General features: G+C 49.0%; 2 protein-coding genes across 3 annotated transcripts; both read right to left on the bottom strand.

Moving 5' to 3' along the window:
* Positions 1 to 301: 301 nt before the first annotated feature.
* LOC120692487 (zinc finger protein GIS2-like) lies at positions 302 to 3,948 on the bottom strand. Its single transcript, XM_039975801.1, has 4 exons — positions 3,767 to 3,948; positions 2,875 to 3,110; positions 1,252 to 1,341; positions 302 to 1,079 (listed from the first exon to the last, which is right to left on the bottom strand). Exons 2-4 carry the CDS (start codon positions 3,048 to 3,050, stop codon positions 569 to 571), a joined length of 777 nt encoding a protein of 258 aa, XP_039831735.1. The 5' UTR covers positions 3,051 to 3,110; positions 3,767 to 3,948; the 3' UTR covers positions 302 to 568.
* Positions 3,949 to 4,696: 748 nt separating this feature from the next.
* On the bottom strand, positions 4,697 to 17,221 carry LOC120692486 (SEC14-like protein 5). 2 transcript variants are annotated; one of them, XM_039975799.1, is made up of 7 exons: positions 16,831 to 17,221; positions 15,885 to 16,304; positions 14,408 to 14,559; positions 14,123 to 14,218; positions 7,341 to 7,597; positions 6,436 to 6,656; positions 4,697 to 5,366 (listed from the first exon to the last, which is right to left on the bottom strand). In XM_039975799.1, the coding sequence occupies exons 2-7, from the start codon at positions 16,218 to 16,220 to the stop codon at positions 5,001 to 5,003; spliced, it is 1,428 nt and encodes a 475-aa protein (XP_039831733.1). In that variant the 5' UTR covers positions 16,221 to 16,304; positions 16,831 to 17,221; the 3' UTR covers positions 4,697 to 5,000. The 2 variants fall into 2 exon arrangements, with proteins under 2 accessions (XP_039831733.1, XP_039831734.1); XM_039975800.1 differs by lacking the exon at positions 16,831 to 17,221 and adding an exon at positions 14,755 to 14,923 and having other exon boundaries at positions 15,885 to 16,028.
* Between the last annotated feature and the right edge of the window lie 1,764 nt (positions 17,222 to 18,985).

Here is an 18,985-nt window from a genome sequence, read left to right as displayed (position 1 = left end):
TGCTCCCTCATTGTGCTTGTGCAGGATTCCATGACGCAAGCCAATGCAGCTTGGAGCATGTCTCAGGTATTCAGCTGGTATACAGATAGCAGTGATCCTCTTTTCCCAGAAAAAAAAACAGCAACGAGATAGCATCGGTTTGAAAGCGCAGGTCGCAAGTGTAACTGTTAAGCAATCTGTTGCCCACATCAAAACACCGACGTCACCATGAGAATTTCACAGCACTGCATGAAACTTCGGCACATGATAAAGGCGAAACCAGACATGCAGAAAACTAGCGGTCAAAAACACACAAAGCACAGATGGAGAATGATTGCATGACTTGGCCTGGCAATTTTTCCCATGAACTGGTACATCGCTGTTTGCCCCACAAAAGGCTATATCCTGATTAAAATGAAAAAAGTTTCACCCAAAATACAGCCTACAGAATCATTACTCAACTCCCCGGGTCAGCACAGAAACACCCAACAAAAACTGTCTCAGTATTTGTCAGGAGCAAACGAAACAACACGAAATTCAATCATGATAACCAGCGGAGCCCTTGATAGCATATCCTGACCAATGACTTTCAGAACCTGCGGAGCCCCCGATCGAATATCCTGGCTGATGGGCACTCATACGACATGTGCCCCCTGCCACCGCATGTGTCGCAGATGATGGTTGCCATGCAGTTGCGGCTGATGTGTCCTGGCTGGCCGCAGATGCGGCAGAGGATATCACGGAACGGGCCTCCCTGTATCTCTGAAGCCAGAGTTGTTTTTGGACAGCTACGGGCTACATGACCAGAGACATTGCACAGGTTGCAAACCGGGTCGTTCTTGCACTCCCGAGCTATGTGCCCAGGTTGACGGCAGTTGTTGCAAGCCCGTTCATTGGTGCAGTCAACAGCGATGTGGCCTGGCTTAAAACAATTGTTGCATAGCTTAGCATTAGACCCTGAAGTAGGACAATCTCGTGCCAAGTGACCCGTCTTATTGCATGTGTGGCACAGGGCCTCATTCTTGCACTCAATGGCGATATGCCCAGATTCCTTGCAGTTCCAGCAAACGGTTGCTGAAGTGCATTCTGCTGCGAAGTGGCTATTGAAAAAAAAAAGGTTACAGTCCAGTTTAAACAAATACTAGTATCTGAAGAATGAAATGACATCTAGCAATTAGAAAAGTAATACTCTTCTACAATTACTCATCCTTATTCCAACCGAAAAAATAGAATGAGTGCAGCTATATGAATAGTGTAGCTGATTTATTTTACCCTGGAAGATTACAGTTATTGCATGTAGCCGCAGATGGGCACTCCCTAGCAAAGTGCCCAGGTCTCCGGCAGTTCTTGCACGTAAGATCCCTGCAAAATGATTCATGTTAAACGTGTTTCATTTTCCCATCTGAGGCTGGAATATATTTCCAATAGGTAAAATAAACACGCCAGCTTAACTATGTAGAAAGGGCAAAACCATGTTTCCTAAAGGCTAAAATAGAGCTTACAGGAACTAAGCCTAGCTCAATTGGTGGGAGATATGGATGTAAACAACCACCACGCAAGTACAAGTCCTCTTCACTTCAAATTTGGCTGCCTATCTCTTCTTATCTACAATGTACCTGGTTCCTCCTAGGTTAATACCCTTTCCCAGTGGAAAACCATGTTGTGTCTGAAGACACACTTTGCACCTTTTGGGCTTATGAGTTATGAGGTGCTAGCATACACTTCAGTAGATTTGTCACCATGGGGACAAAACAACATTTCATCTTTTAAAAACACAGTTCAGTTGAAAAAAATGTGCCAGTAGAATCATTTCAGGCCAGTTGGTGAGGAGACAGCAATGGAATTCCAGGTACACTACGAAGCGTTCATGGTATTTTATTAAGTCCGTAGTTATCAAAAATATATCCTGAAGCGGATTTCAACCCTTTTTTAGTGGAGTGCTGTCCAAGCAAGATAAAATAGAATTCCAGGTTTCCTTATAAAGTACTCCTTTTGTTTCAAATTATAGGTCATTTTGACTTTTTTAGATTCATAGATTTTGCAATGCATCTAGATATACGCTATAATTTGAAACGGAGGGAGTAGTTTCTTTCCTAGGAGTCATGTGTTAGAAATTTACCTAGACCCATTAGTTCAGATCTTACAGCAGCTGGCAAATTCATTAGCTCTGCTGGCAGAAACACTGTTAAGAATTTCTCTACCTAAATCATAATTCATTTTTTCTAGATTCCAGACACCGTGTTCATGAACTATGACATTATAGAAGTGCAACTCACATGCCAAAATAATTTGAGTTTAATGTTTTATAAAACAGCCCCATGAATAGTTCATATTTTCTTCAAACAAATAAACTACTGTGCCTTTTTTAAATGTTTTCTCATGATGAAGCAATCATTTATTTACTGCACCAACAGCACATTTAAGGGGAGAAAAAGGAACAGACATGAAAGCAGGCAATAGCGTTTCCGAAACAAAATTGACCTCCACATATCTGGTGGAAATAAGGAGCAGAAGAAATAGCAAATGATGATGTACATCGACCGTTAATTGTTTCCCCCCTTTCAGAACTGATTCAAAATAACTTCCTGGATATGCAGGCTACTAGCGTGGTTTATTTATGACAGAATTGTCAGCATATTGCAACATAGATTGATCATTATATTTTAAGCAATGGTGCAAGCTTGACATTTCCATAAGAAAAATAGATTGTAAAAGGGTGGGTATTAGATACACTAAAGGAGATACGGGGGAGAAATTTTACACATCAACTCAGTGCTGGTATTGGCATTACAGTGAACCACTCATGTAACATAATTACAAGAAATGTAGATCTATGTCAGCATAAGATCAAGTGCAGGGAAATTATTGAACAAAAGACATCACTCAGGAGCACACCTGTGACCACGTCGTTCTCTGTGACGGCATGGGCTGCGGCTCCTGCTGCGACTGCGACTGCGGCAGGGTGCACGTTCACTGCGCAACCTATCTCTTCGCCGGGGACTGCGGCTCCTGCTTCTGCTGCGACTGCGACTCCGGCTCTTGCTCCTGCTCCTGCTTCTTGATGGACTCATCAAAACTAATCCCAATGTAGGAACTTCAAAAGTAATTTTCAACAGCCAGGCTCAGAGTATCTGCAGAAGAAAAATGGCAAACCATCAGTCCATCACAACCTGTAATTGGTAATGGAAAACGAAATGTGCATCTCCTTTGAGCAAGCACTACCCATAGAAACAAGTGGCTAAAAAATAGCCCTCTGGAGCTTCAAATCTACATGCACTGCGGTGAGGCAGGTGGGTGGGTGGGGTGGGGTGGGGGGAGGGGGGTGGGGATCGACAGCTGTCTAACCCATCCCAGCAAACAAACCATTTCAGCAGTCAGTCAGTAAACGGCATCAAGAACACTAAACATAAAACTTAAAATAGTTATAAGGCAAACCCCTCTTTCCCCCAATTATTGATCGATGGAAGAAAACACCGTAGTCTTACCCATCATGCATTCCATCAACCGCTCCCAATATTATATATCACAAAAACGAGCAAGAAATTCAATCCCACATTCCCACGACTCAGTCTCACAGACAGCATCTTTCGAGAACCCCCATCCCAACCAGTAGCGGACCCAGCATAGGACATGGTGTACACATGTACACCCGATAATTCTTGTAAACAAAATCGAAATTAGTAGGTAATATATTGTAACTGGATTCAGATCCGAATACAAATAGTTTTGTTAGGGTTTGGGGTGCTCCGTCTCGCACAGCAGAAGGAAAGAGAAGTGGCGGGCATACCTGGAGGATGCGCTCGTCGCCGTCAAAGGGCTGGGCGAAGACAGGACAAATGGCGCCGCCGCTCGCCCAGTCGTGCCAGCCAGGGAAGGAAGAGCAAGGGAGGAGAGAGCCCGAGAAGGGAAAGGTTTAAGAAACAGAGGGAGGAGATGAATGAACCTGAGACAGTACCTCAGTACAGCGGGAGGGCTGTTAAATGAGCCGAGCTCGAGCGAGCCTGCCGGCTGCCTGTGCCTCCTAATTCCTAAGTCGATCTAAGTCAGAAATGTTCTTAATTTTTATTGAAGATCACGACAGCGATTTCACGGTAGCACAATTGATGATAGTTGATGATGCACGTATAAGCTTAGTTTTAGTAGGAGTTTCACAAACATTAAATATTACATAATTCTTTTGGCTGTAGTCATTCATTTGAGAATAATCAAGGCCGAATTTTTTTTCATAATCTAAATTTTTTTTTGTTGATATGGTATGATTTAATAAGAAGAGAGAAAGGGGAATTTTATGGGACGTGCGAGTAGTTTTATCCATAACACCCAATACGCGGGCTAGGCCAGAACCTCTATTGAGCCCATCATGACGGGGTTTGGTAATGACATCATGGTCCGATCAAATGATGGACTCTTCCTGTCACATGTGAGCTTTGGTTATTATTCACTCTTTGCTGGTGGCTGGTGCTGAAGTGGTGTGAGGAAAAAATACTGTTGACTGACTGATTACTGGTGCTGTGTAAGAGAAAAATACTGTTGGCTGGCTGGAGGAACCAAACAACGAACGAACAAAGTGATTATCTGCTTGATCATTTTTAAACCCTTAATAGGACCAGTGTTTGGCCTCTAAAAAAAGAGTCCTGGATCTAGCACTTCTCTCAAAAATATGGGGAAAAAAAGCTACAGCCTACATAGTTTAATGGATTAAAAGAAAGAAACACACTGGGCGAGCCATTACCATTAATCTATTAACATCTTCGGACGCAAAGAATTGTCAGTGGACTGTGTTGCCGATGACAACTTGATGCTGTTTTTTTTAAAATAAAAAAAACAACTTGATGCACACTTCGACAGACACAAGTTATTATTCATCTGCACGCACATTGGTGAGATCCAGTGCACAATACGCTGATCTGGAGATAACCGAAGAGAAACTGCCCAAAAGAAGAAAAAAAACAAGACCCTATGAATTCTAACAGCAACACAGCTGATAATCTCTAAGCTCTAAGAGAAGGCATCTCCATAACTCAGGCACTGGGTGGAACCGAAGTTGGATCGTTCATCCCAGCCAGAAACGCGATGAAGATGCACACCATAAGCAGGCCAATTATCGCAGCCCTGACGGTGTTCTCACAGGTGTAAGGTGATAGGATCTCTGCATCATCGAAGTCAAAATCTGTGGCAGGTGATCCATCATCAGCGCTGATTAGGCGAGGCTGGCTCTTGCTCCCTTCCCCTGCCTGTATTACTGACCTATCACGAGGTTTCTTACATTGCGGGCAGCTGCATTTGCCGCCTAGAAATGCGGGCACAACCTGCAAGAACTCTGCCAAAGTCTTCTTGTACGAATCTCCCTCAAAACGCAACTTCTGCTTTGTAGACGGTTTCAATACCTGTATGGAAGTAAGTGATAAGTACCATATCATTTTCCAATCTACCAATGCAAAGTTGTTTGTCATGTTAAACCAGTCCTTGCTACAGAATATTTTAACTTCTATTCAAACTTGGTTAGCCTGTATCCTGAGTAGGTTATCAACTCTGGTTGAAAAAACAAACTGTAGTTACTACAAAACCAGCAAAGGAAGTGTGGGCAGTCGGCTGGAATTTTTTTGGCATGAGCATGAAAGTAGAGTGTAGAGGTGAATAAACCGTATGGGTTTCCAAATTTTAAGCAGTTATGCTCATTAAGGAATCAGGTCCCAGTCCCACTACCCACCACTGACCGAAAAAGGTCATGATAAGCTCATGATCACATATACAAGACGGACATTGTTGATAGCAGGTACTCCTTGAATTTCATGGCTAGAACATAAAAATGCATAGACATCATAGTTCCATCTTTTCAAATGTTTGGCTTGCCCCATTTCACAAGCTGCATCCATCAGGATCCAGTATTAAGGGCAAGTCTGCTCACGAAAGGTACCGAACAAGGCCGTATGTGGTTGTTGGATTAGAAATTCCATATGCCATTGAACATGCATATCTAGAAGGGCGGGCCTGGTGCAGTGGTAGAGCCTACCGTCTGTAACCGGAAGGTCCCGGGTTCGAGCCCCAGCCTCTGCACATTTGTGTGGGTAAGGCTTGGGGCTTAAAAACAACCCTTCCCTAGACCCCACACGGTGCGGGAAGCCTACGGCACTGGGTACGCCCATTGAACATGCATATCTCCATGATCTGGCATGCAAGTTTAGAACAAAGATATTTTGTTTTCAAGAGAAACTGGAGATGTTACAATGGTTACAGTGGCTTGACGGCGCAACATCAATATTTTGCTTATTAGACATAAAAAATAACCCATAGTTGTAGTGAAAACTTTTTGTAACCTTAGCATAATAGGCTTAATTACAGCACGGAATATGAACAATTCATCATTGAAATAAAATAACACATATGGAGCTGAAAACACAATACAAAAGAGAAGTAATGAAATTGAATGACATGCGGGTGAAAATATTGACTTACTTGTAGAAATGTCTGTGCAATAACTCTGACAACTGGAGGTAGGCAGACGACAAACAATACTCCAAGACGATTTGGGTAGTTTTCTTGAACTACAGTGATAAATGACCTCATCATTTGCATTGGAATTCTGAATGGAGAAATCCCATAGCAATCCAGCAAAACAGTAATTCTTGGATCTTCTTCATTGATCAAATTGACAACACCATGGTCAATTTGAGAAACTGAACCAAAATACATCAGTGAGATAGTAGCCAATTTTCTTGCAAGCCAATCAGAGGAAGGTAAAGGTGAAAACAAGTTATACTACCTTCTCAATGGTAAGAGAACCAAAGAAAAAACACATCAAAGATCACATGTTTTCAATAGCAACCACCCAGTTTGGGCTTGTAGTTATGCACTATGTCTAGTTAGTTCCATGGATCTTTAGCGGTTTCAGTTTTGACAGTTCAAGACCATGGCTCCAAAAAAAATGTTTTCAACTAATTTCTATACCCAAAAAAGAAACAAAGAGAAGGATATGCCTTAAAAAAGCACCACAATGACAAACTGAGGCTAACGCTTATGGTTATCAAGTCCTCCAATTAATGACGATTAGTTGTCCTAATCGGTACTGAGGCGACTAGGTAAAACCCCAATTATTCGGACTTATCGCTTGATTAATCGCGACTAATCGTCCGATAAGGACCTTATCGGTGCCATGGCGACTAGGTTCGATTAGACGCTTTAATAACATTGCTAATGCTTCCACTAGTAGAAGATATCTTGCTAGCAGAAAGATACTACCTGTGGATTTGATTACGCAGCTCTAAACTTTGGTGTCATAATGACATTATCAAATAGAAAAAATGACAATCATCAAGAACACACATAAATAAATGTAAAGGTAAAACAGGTTGAAAAATTACCTACTGCTTGGCCAAAACGAGGTCTATCACGAGGTGGTATACTAGAGCATGCAAGTCCAAGACGAATTACTAAACAAGGCCGAAGCACTGTATCAAATCCATGCCAAAAGACTAAGTGAGACCACTTATCAAGCTCTTGCAATGTAAGTATGTGAAATGTTTCCCTCCAACGAATTGTCTTCTTAACCGAAGAGAGTAAACTTGAAAAGTCACCATTTGCTGCGACATAAAATCTGCGTAACTCATCTTCTGTGAACCTGAAATATCCATCTAGGCTCAGTTTCGTGGAAATAGGTTACTCATTTCAGACATGTATTAGCTTACTGGTAAAGAGGCCTATATGGTTTGATTGAAAGACTACAGCCATTTCTTCGAAAGAAGAAGAATAAGAAGACTACAGTGGCAATAGCATTTATCAGAAAAATAATATTGTATCTTCACTACAGTGGCAATAGGATTGATCAGAAAAATGATATGGTATCTTCTTCATTTTTGTCTTGAGATAATAGCATTATAAACAAACTCAAAGAGCTATTCAGGGCCAACTCACACTCCAAAGGATTACCAACACAATATAACAGCTACTTTGTAGAATTCAATAATTTCAGAATTTAGAAGCTGCATCTACCCTGAACATAGATAACATAGGCTGCAACATACTTCTGCATTTTTTTCCTATCACATGTAACTTCTCTTCTTAAGGTTAAACTACTGTTACAATATCCTGAAGCACGGTAAAAAAAGCACTGCAAAATCTACATGGAAATTTCTTGCCAGCAGCACAGAGTGTTTTCATTTTATAGATCATAACTATGTTAGCAGCTCAATTTTCACTCTCATTGAGCTGAGAGGATGACACTCAAGTTGGGGAAGTTTTCTGGGTTTTCTTCATTCACACTCACAATGCCATACTCTCCACGGGAGAGGTGGGTACATATTTATAGGCAGCCAGGTGCAGGCAGCCAAGGCACATGCCAAACTAGTCTAAGATGCTAGTCTAAAAGCTAAAACTAACCAGTCAAATATGCTGTCCTCTAAGATGCTGTCCTATGGGCAGCAAGACCACTACGTGCTGCAGTAAGGAAAGATGCTGCAGCAGCCCCACAAAGACCACCAGTACAGACTGTCCCTCAAGGACCATGTGCTGCAGCAAAGAGATGCTGCAGTGGTACAATGCTGACTAACCAGCAAAGACTTATCCATCATTCTCCCCCTAAGTCTTGCGCGTCGTCTTGTGGGAAGATTGGACCATCCTAGTCCTGGAGCAAAGCTCAAGAAACTTGATCCTCCCAAGGGGCTTGGTGAGCAGGTCTGCAAGCTGATCCTTGGTGTTGATGTAGCTCGCCTTGATGCTTCCTTCCTCCAAGCAGCCTCGGATGAAGTGATACCTCACCCGGATGTGCTTGCTCCGTTCGTGGAAAACGAGGTTCTTCGCCAAGGCCAGAGCGGACTTGCTGTCCACCCTGAGCTCCACTGCTCCAGTGTCTCTGCCGAGTAGATCACCAAGCAGTCGAGCGAGCCAGAGCGCCTGAGTCGACGCGGTGGAGGCCGCTATGTACTCGGCCTCGCAGCTGGACAAGGCCACCACTTGCTGCTTGACCGACTGCCAGCTAACGAGGCACTTGCCGAGGAAGAAGAGGATCCCGCTCGTACTCTTGCTGGTGTCGATGTCGCCGGCGTGGTCGCTGTCGCTGTACCCGACGAAGTGTGCCGCTCCAGGGCACCTCGGGTAGTGGAGACCGTGGTCGAGAGTCCCCGCAACATAGCGGATGATCCTCTTCACGGCCTGCTGGTGCTCCGTCGTCGGTCGCTGCATGAACCGACTAACGTAGCCGACGGAGAACGCCAAGTCCGGCCGTGTGTGGGCGAGGTAGCGGAGGCTCCCCACAAGACGCCGGTACTGAGTAGCGTTCACCTCCTCCGCCGTGCTGTCACGGCTCAGCTTCAGCCTCTCCTCCATCGGAGTGAGAGCTGGGTTGCAGTCGGTGAGCCCAGCGAGCTCGACGACGCGCTTGGCGTAGGCGGTCTGTCGAAGTGTGATCCCGGAGTCGTCCTGGTGCACCTCGATCCCCAGGTAGAAGGAGAGAGGCCCCAGGTCGCTCATCTGGAAGGTGGCCTTCATCTCCTCCTTGAACGCCACCACCTCCGCATCCTTGGTGGCGGTGATCACCAAGTCGTCGACGTAGACACCCACCAGCAGGGCATTTCCGCCATTGCCCCGCCGGTAGATGGCCGCCTCGTGCGGGCTTTGCTCGAAGCCCATCCCCTTGAGCGTGGAGTCCAGCTTGGCGTTCCACGCCCTCGGGGCCTGCCGCAAGCCATAGAGGGCCTTGCGCAGACGTAGCACCTTACCCTCCTTGCCGGGGATCGCAAACCCCGGCGGCTGGTGCACGTAGACCTCCTCCTTCAAGTCGCCGTTGAGAAACGCCGACTTGACGTCCATGTGATGGACACGCCAGCCCTCCTGGGCAGCTAGCGCAAGGAGTCGCACGGACTCCATCCGTGCCACGGGAGCGAAGGCATCGTCGAAGTCGACTCCCTCCTGCTGCACGAAACCTCGTGCCACCAGGCGAGCCTTGTGCTTGACGACGGTGCCGGCCTCATCCCTCTTCAGCTTGAACACCCACTTAAGGGTGATCGCGTGGTGACCGCGAGGGAGATCAGCAAGCTCCCAAGTGCGGTTCTTCTCAACCGCGTCCATCTCCGACTGCATCGCGGCACGCCATGCCGCGTGTCCCTCGGCCTCTGCAAAAGACCGAGGCTCGCCGTCGTCGCATGCGAGGTGCAACTGCGCCTCCAGGTCGTGAGGCACCAGTCCCGGCACCGGCTGATCGCCGAGAAGGTCCTCCATCGTACGGTACCGCAGCGGCTCACCGTCGTGGTACGCGTCGATGCGCTCCTCGTCGTGAGAGAGCGGAGTAGCGAACTCCACCGGGCTGTGAGCAGGTGCTGGAGTAGGCGTGCCCGGAGGAATGGCTGTCGGTGCTGGAGTGCGCGGCGTCGCCGGCTGTGGTGGTACAGCTGAGGAACTCGGCGCAGCCGGAGTCGTAGCTGAAGGGCGTGGTGCCGCCGGAGTGGCGGGCGCCGGAGTCGGTGGAGGCTCGGGGACCGGGGTAGGCACGCTCGGCGAAGAAGAGCTGCCTACTCCCCCAGCTCCCTCGAAGTGGACGTACTCGACGGTGAAGTCGTCGTACGTCGGAGCCGAGCCGTCGTCCACCGCCTTGTCCCACGCCCATCCTCGCCCTTCGTCGAACACAACGTCGCGCGCCGTGCGCACACGCTGTGTCTCCGGGTCGAGAATGCGGTAGGCCTTCGAACCGCCGCGTAGCCGATGAACACTCCCGGAGTGCTCCTGTCGTCGAGCTTGCCGATGTGGCCAAGCTCCTTGGCGAACGCGAGGCAGCCGAAGACCCGCAGGTGGGAGACCGCCGGCTTACGCCCATGCCAAGCCTCATACGGCGTCATGCCGTCGAGTGCCTTGGTGGGCGAGCGGTTGAGGATGTAGACAGCCGTCACCACCGCCTCTCCCCAGAAGACGGCCGGCATGCCCCTCTGCTTGAGGAGGGCCCGGGCCATCCCCACCACCGTCTGGTTGCGCCGCTCGACGACGCCATTCTGCTGCGGGCTGTACGGCGCAGAGTAGTGGCGCTGGATGCCCTCATCTGCGCAGTACGCCGTGAACTCGGCCGCCGTGAACTCGCCGCCGTTGTCGGTGCGCAGCACGCGCAACTTGCGGCCGCTCTCCGCCTCCGCAGCGGCCTGAGCACGCCTGATGGCGTCCGCAGCCTCTCCCTTGCTGCCGAGGATCATCACCCACATGAAGCGGGAGAGGTCGTCGACGAGCAGCAGGAAGTAGCGCCGTCCTCCTGGTGTGACCGGTGTCACCGGGCCACACAAGTCCCCGTGTACGAGCTCGAGCCGCTCCTTGGCTCGGAAGCTCGCCTGCTGGGGGAAGGAGTGCCGCCTCTGCTTCGTCAGCACGCAGACGTCGCAGAGCTGCTCCACGTGGTCGAGGCACGGGAGGCCTCGCACCATCTCCTTGGCGCCGAGCCGCTTCAGGGCCTCAAAGTGGAGGTGCCCAAAGCGCTCGTGCCACTGCCATGCCTCGTCGTCCCTGCGAGCTGCAAGACAAAGAGGCTGGGCCACCCCGACATGGAGAATGTAGAGGCGGTTCTTCCCTCGAACCACCCTGGCGAGAAGCTGGCGACGGTGGTCCCAGATGCGGAGGACCCCGCTGTCGATCACCACGCGGGAGCCGCTCTCATCGAGTTGCCCAAGGCTGATGATGGAGTTCCGCAGCGCCGGGATGTAGTAGACTCCGGTGAGCATCCGGTGCTCTCCGGACTTGGCGGTGAAGATCACGGAGCCCACGCCCTTGATCTCCACGGCGGAGGAGTCCCCGAACCTGACGGAGCCACCTACATCGACGTCCAGGTCGGAGAAGAACTCTCGCCGCCCGGTCATGTGGTGCGTGGCGCCGGAGTCGAGGTACCAGCCATCGACCCTGTCGTCGTCGGAGCCGTTGCCGAGGAGAACTCGGGCACGCGGCTCGTCGAGGTGGAGTAGAGCGGTGACAGGCGGTGCCGCCGGCTGCGGCTCCATGTCCCCGTGGAGTAGGAACAGAGCCGGCTCGTCATCCGGCTGGGCCTCCGCGACGTGGGCTTGGCCCCCACGCCTCCGCTGCGGGCAGTCCCTGGCCCAGTGGCCGGGCCTGCCACAGTTGTGGCAGGCGTCGTCTCGTGCCGCCTTGGGCCTGTCAGCGGCGCCGCCCTGAGCATCTCCGCGGGCGCCACCCTCGGCGCGCCCTCGTGCCCCGGCTTGGGCACCTCCGCGCCCCTTTCGCGGCTTGCCGCGCTTGCGGCCACCAGTCGAGGAAGAGGGCTCCCCCTCCTCCTGTCACCGCGCCGAGCCTCCCACTGCTCCTGAGTGAGGTGGAGCTTCCCACCGATGGAGATGCCTCCCGAGGGAGGCTGTGGCTCGTCGCTGTCGATGACCTTGAGGCGACCTATCGCCTCCTCGATCGTCATGGTGGAGAGGTCCAACAGAGACTCGATCGAGCGAGCGGTCTGCCTGTACCTCTCGGGGACGCAGCGGAAGAGCTTCTCGACGGCTCTCTCCTCGTCGTAGGTGTCGTCGCCGAACTGCACCACCTTCTGCAGCAGAGTGTTGAGACGGAGGGCGAAGTCATCAACATCCTCACCTGGCTTGAAGGCCAGGTTCTCCCACTCCTTGCGAAGTGCCTGGAGAGTGGTCTTGCGGGCGCGATCGCTGCCGATACGTGCCGCAGCGATGGAGTCCCAGGCCTCCTTGGCAGTTCGCTTCTTGGAAAGCGTGAACTGCATCTCGGGCGGGGCTGCTGCGATGAGAGCATCCAGCGCCCGTCGATCCTCATCGTAGTCGACGTCGCCGTACCGGACTGCCTCCCACATATGCCGCACCTGGAGCTTCACCTCCATGACCGCGGCCCACTCGACGTAGTTGGTCTTGGTGAGGGTGGGCCACCCACCGCCGGGACCGACGTCCCTGACCACCGCCTGGAGGCCGTGGTAGCCGGGGGCGCCGCCGAGCGCACCCCAGCCAGGAGCGCCGCCACCGCCCTGCGCGCCGCCGCCAGGGGCGCCGCCTCCGCCCTGCGCGCGGCCTCCGCCGCCGGGTGCGCGGCCCCCTGGACCGTCGCCGGGCGCACCGCCAGGCGCGCCGCCGTCCAGGCAGCCGCCGGGCGCACCACCGGGCGCGCCGCCGTCAAGGCCGCCGCCGGGCGCGCGGGCCCCTGGACCGCCGCCGGGCGCGCCGCCGTCCAGGCCGCCGCCGCCGGGGTGGGCTGCTGCCCACCGCGCGGTCCGCTCTCGCGCTCTCTCCCTCTCCAACTCCTCAAGGTCCTCGTCGGCGGTGGCGTCGCTGGCGATGGAGCCGCTGAGGCTGCCGCGCAAGGTCTCAACCTCGACCTCCGCCGCACGCGCTGCATCCTCCGCCTCCTCTGCTTCCACCTCCGCCCTGGCCGCTGCCAGCTCCGCTGCAGCCAGCCTGGCCGCCCTCGCCGCTGCTACAGCGGCTTGAGCCGTCGCTCGCCTGCGCTCCTCTGCCGCGGCGAGCTCGGCGTCTCGCTGGCGCCGTGCGCTCGAGGCGACCGAGCGCTGAGACGGTGCGTCGGACATGGCGCGCCTCCAAGGGGCTGTTGCGTGGAGAGGGGGAAGGGAACGGGGAAGAAGAGGCAGCCGGAGCTGCAGCGGCTGCTGCTGCTGCTGTAGTTGCTGGTGGTGGTGGCTGGGCTGCTACCGCGGCTTGGGAAGGGGAGGAGCAAGAGATATCCAACCTACAGGAAAGTACGGCTCTGATACCAGATGTTAGCAGCTCAATTTTCACTCTCATTGAGCTGAGAGGATGACACTCAAGTTGGGGAAGTTTTCTGGGTTTTCTTCATTCACACTCACAATGCCATACTCTCCACGGGAGAGGTGGGTACATATTTATAGGCAGCCAGGTGCAGGCAGCCAAGGCACATGCCAAACTAGTCTAAGATGCTAGTCTAAAAGCTAAAACTAACCAGTCAAATATGCTGTCCTCTAAGATGCTGTCCTATGGGCAGCAAGACCACTACGTGCTGCAGTAAGGAAAGATGCTGCAGCAGCCCCACAAAGACCACCAGTACAGACTGTCCCTCAAGGACAATGCTGACTAACCAGCAAAGACTTATCCATCAAACTATACTCTCAACTCAAGGACCAATACTCCAACAGTAGAAAATATGATGCCTATGAGCAAAGAGTAAAGTAGAAAGTCACCTCTCAGGCAAAGTGATGCCTTGCTTCTCAAGTTCTCTGAAAAGTAACACAAGCCAATTCTCTTGCACTATTTCCTTTGTGCCATCAGAAACATCCCTAAAACAAGCCAAACCAATCATGTCATTGAAAAAGGCAGACCTCTGTTCGTACCGCTATCTCGTTGCTGCGGTAGTATACCAAAAGAACTAGAATAGTAGGAATATTATGATTCAACAACAAGAAACCAGCAAAGCATTGTATAAACTAAGAGATATTTATTTATTTATTTCTTAAGTTTTAACCAACCTTGTGCTAGAAGTTGATGCTGATTCATTTGCTTCAGGAGGTGTCTCAGCATGTTCTGTATTGGTATTGCTGTCCGGATCATCATCACGCTTAGAAGACAGCTCACGTAATGTTGTTGTGACTGACAGAAACAACAGCGGCATGGATAGTTTCTGCATTAGAGGAAATATCATCAGTCGTTTGAGGCTCTTTTTATTTGGGAAAATAAAATGTCATTTTGTAATGCAGAAAAAATTATGCAAACAACAAAATGCCGATTTGGAATGCATAGAAACTGATGTGCTATGCAACCCCTTCAAGTATCCAGCAACGTAGTAAAGAAGAAAATGATCCAAATAAGAACTCACAATAGATTTGATTGAGCATCTACAGCGCACTAATCACATACACTCCGTTCGGCTGCTATACTTTAGGCTGCTCTCGGCTGGATGCCTGGACCCATTTCAGCCAAAGGCAGCCTTCCAGCAGCCCGCGTCCAGCAGCCGTCCAGCCAGCCGAACGATGCGATAAATTGACCTGGGATTCTCCACAGTAAGTACAGGTCTTCTCATGAAGTGCTGCAGCGGATATAAATAAGGTGTACCCATTTATGGTCGCTATTCTAAAAGGTAGCTGCCTAGCCCACTTATTGGTGATTATGGGCTAGGTACCACCCTACAATTCGCTCTAGCACTTAGCATATTTTAGGAAACTGTTTTTGGTTTCTTAATCTGACTAGAAGCTTGGATGATTGCTTCGAGGAGCCCGGTGTGCAAGATAACCAATGCTCCAAAACGAACTCCTAGTTTTATGCCAGCTCTAAGTGAAGTAGAATTCTTCATATTTAAGAGAGTGTGGGTCAGAACATTTCATCATGGGACACAGGTTGACTAGCACTTTCATGGAGCTTGACATGGGGCTCAAAAGGCAGGTAAAAAAAACTTTATATAAACTGACACATGAGTGCATTGGAGGGATAAAACCAGGACGTAGCTCAAGCTGTGTTCTGCTGCCAATGTTTGTCAAAGGCTACAAAAATGTAAACGTGCAATCTAGTGAAAGCCTAAAATAGCCTCTCTTATTGCTTTAGTAACAAAAAGAAAAGACTGCTAAAAACAGGTTGCCACAGAAAGAATATTTGAAAATCCTTAGAATATATCGACAAATAATGTTGCTCGATCTATGTTAATTTTTGAGAAAAATTGTTCCAGGTTAGCTGTTTGAACCACAAATAAACTATACATCCCAAACATGTTATGATTGTGAGTAAAGGAGACAAATGTCGAGGTATTATAGTATTATATGATTAACTCAATAGGAAGAATCTAATAAACAAATGCTAACCAATAACAAAATAGCATTCCCTCTCCCTCATGTATTTCATCTAGGTCAAGGGATAATACAATATCTTGGCAAGTGGTATTTGAAAGTACTAACTGATTTCAAAGAAAGAAAAAGAAAGAAACATGGACTTTGAAGACCAGAGAAATGAAATAACCTGAATTCCTTGCACAATAAATTTGAGTGGTGACCATCGTTGAATCCAGCTAAATGGGGGATACACAAGAATTTGCAATGCTTGAACAGAATTCCATATGAAAGGGCATCTTGCTTTTGAAACTCTTCTTACTGCCTCAAGAACAACAATCTTAAGCAGAAATGATGCCACATGTCCCAGTGAATCACCACCCAATATCAGTTGCCTCGATGGCACAATGCGATTCATGCACTTAGGTGAAATGGGTTTTGCTGGAGAAGCAACCAATGTGCCCTGGTACTTCCTGTCGTTTCCTGCTGTGCTTGAAGGTTGCACGTGTTTGCTTACATTGGCCATTGCTTAGAAGCAAAATCAGAGACAGAAGATAGGCCCTGCTATTCACATGTACCACCAGCTTCAGCCTGAACAAACCATGTGCCTCTAACCACAGCATTAAGATTATGATGAGTAAAATAATGTCAATGTAAGAAATGCATAAGCAATAAGCAGCAGCCATAATGCATATCAATAAATGAATCCGTGACCAAGGTAGAACAAACAGGATACACCTAACTATGATGACCAAAATAAACAAGTATTAGATGGCGTGAATTTCAGGCTTCACTTAGCAATTTCAGTATCCTAGTATATGCAGAATGTTTTTTTCCGTTATTTTCCACCATTAGTAAGTGTTAACACAACCGGGAATCCCTCCCCAACTCCCCGAGCACAAGGCACGGGCGGACTTAACGAGGGGAATGGGGTTTCAGTTAGTTGAGCCAAGCAGCCACCATCCATCAATCAAAACCGCAACTAACTGCATGAATGGCGCGGAGTATCCATCCCATGATCTAGATTTGATTGCTGATTGCCTGATTTGTCGCAGCGTGCACTAAGATCCTATAGATAGAAAAAGCTCACTCGGACAACAATCCACCATCCGAGCAATCCAGCAGTGATTCCTTACCAACGAACGAAGAAATCAATCGAAGCACGGGTGGACCTTCGCTTCGCTCCGCGCCGGCCCGCCATCGGACGAGGAGGGAGACGGCCGCGGAGAAGAAGGGGAAAAAAAATCCCCTCGAGGTGGTCCCGTGTTCAGCGGGAGGAGGCCTGCTCGGCGCTCGCCGGCCACCAGGCGCGCGCGCGCGCGCTTAGGGCTCGAGATGCCCTTCGCGCGCGAGGTGCGGGGATCGGAAAACGGCCGCGGATCTGAGTGCGGGGAAAGGAAGCGGGAGGAGTGACGAACACGAGCGCTCTCCACCCAACGGAGGGAGAGGGAGACGGAGAGAGAAGAGGCGGGGAGGAGGAGATCGGAGTGGCAGAAAGTGAGTGCCGCTGTGTGTGTTTTTTTGTTTGTGCTACCCAAACTTGCGCTACTAAACTTTTTTATAAATGGGTACAATTTTTTACGACGAACAGTAATCAATTGATGAGTGGCTACAGTGATGCTACAATAATTATTTTCTAATCATACGATCAAAAACCTCATTAGATTCGTCTCACGAAGTATCGCAAAGGTTGTGGAGTTAATTTCGTAAACTGCTTTTATTTAATATCTTTAATTATTGATCAAAATTTATGTTACTTGTGCTACTCATCAAACGACACGTGTTACGCGTGGTGGTTCGCCGTGGCCGCTGGGGCATGGGCCTCAGAGGACCAGACAAGTCGAGTGGTTTCCGTCCGAGGTGGTGTGCCGTGTTTTTGGATGCCGGCTGTTGGAATCGTCGAGACGTCAAAGCGTGAACACGGTCCAGTTCATCCTCGGTAACGATTACTCCCTCCTCACATTTTTACAAGATGCACATGCATATTCAATTTTTGCTATTTTTGACCAATAATTTAATTATTAACTTTATTGTTATAATAAAAATTGAAAGAGTCCACCGTATCTTTCACGAAGACTTCACTTATCAGGCCTAAAGATTTGACGAAAGAGAGTAAGAGTGAGAGTTACTATCTCATCCTTCAATTGTTAAGTACACAATTATAAAATTAGAGTGGGTAACAGTTCAACTTATTGCCAATTTTCAGTAATAAAAAATTGACATGCTTAATGTTTGTTATTAAAATTCCGTATACAAGATGTTGAGGTATTTGCGACTTCCCACTAGGAAGATATTTTCCCCACAGCATTTTGAATTTCAAATCATATGTTGTAGATTTTCAGTTATCCTTTGTTTGTATAAAATAAAATGTTTTAGGGCATACCAAATGCCAGGTCTCCACTCAAAAGAGGGGAGACACTCTGCAGCTTTTGCAGGGTGATGCATGAGGAGGCAATTGCAGTCTGTTCGGCTCGGCTTAAATGGCTGGGCCGGAGCTGCTGCCCAGCCAGCCAGCGTCAGCAAGGTAAGAAGTCCAAATCCAAATCTAGAGAGAGAAAAAACACTACTTCTTTTATACCCGAAATCAGTATCGGTAGTTTGAAGATGAGATCAAGCTGCTACAGACTGGTGCTGGCTGGTTGCTCCAGCAGCAGCTTTAGCCCAGCCATTTAAGTTCAGCCGAATAGGCTGTTGTCTCAACTGTGAGTTCGTAAATGAAAAATATTCATGTACCTATTGTTCTCGTGTCACCTTACTTCTGCAAATGTAAACCAAGGGGCTGCTCCTCTTAGATCCACTAGGGTTTTATTTTCTCCACTTTTAAATGTATACGAGGATGATGAGCCGGAAGACGAGTTCTTTATGTTTTCCCGCAGGCAAGCTATTTTAGCATCTCAATTTAACACATGTTTTCATACATGCTACTGTTACTCCAAGTTTGGAGGATTGCTGCAATTGCAATATTGCTATCTTTTCCGTTATGGATTGATTGATGACTGCCCTCAAGTTTTTCTTTTGGTTTCAGTTAATGTTTTCTTACTAAAGCCACAAGCATATCAGAGAGGAATTTTGATTAATTCATTCATTCATGAGGTGATTAATTAATTCATTCATGAGGCTAATTCGGCCCACTAGCAAGCGGGGCAAAAAACTTCTAGTGGGCCAAATTAGCAGCCCACGAGCGCGGGCGACAAACCCGATGTTGGCGCCAGTCTAGGGCCAACACACGAACGCGCTTGATCGCGCAACGAGCGACGGCACAATTTGCAGCGCCGATGCTCAGACCGGTCA

The sequence above is a fragment of the Panicum virgatum genome, chromosome 9N (genome assembly GCF_016808335.1).
Source record: "Panicum virgatum strain AP13 chromosome 9N, P.virgatum_v5, whole genome shotgun sequence".
In the NCBI taxonomy this organism is placed as follows: Eukaryota; Viridiplantae; Streptophyta; class Magnoliopsida; order Poales; family Poaceae; genus Panicum; species Panicum virgatum.
The sequence above is the reverse complement of the archived record's forward strand: the minus strand, read 5'-3'. Positions and strand labels throughout refer to the sequence as shown.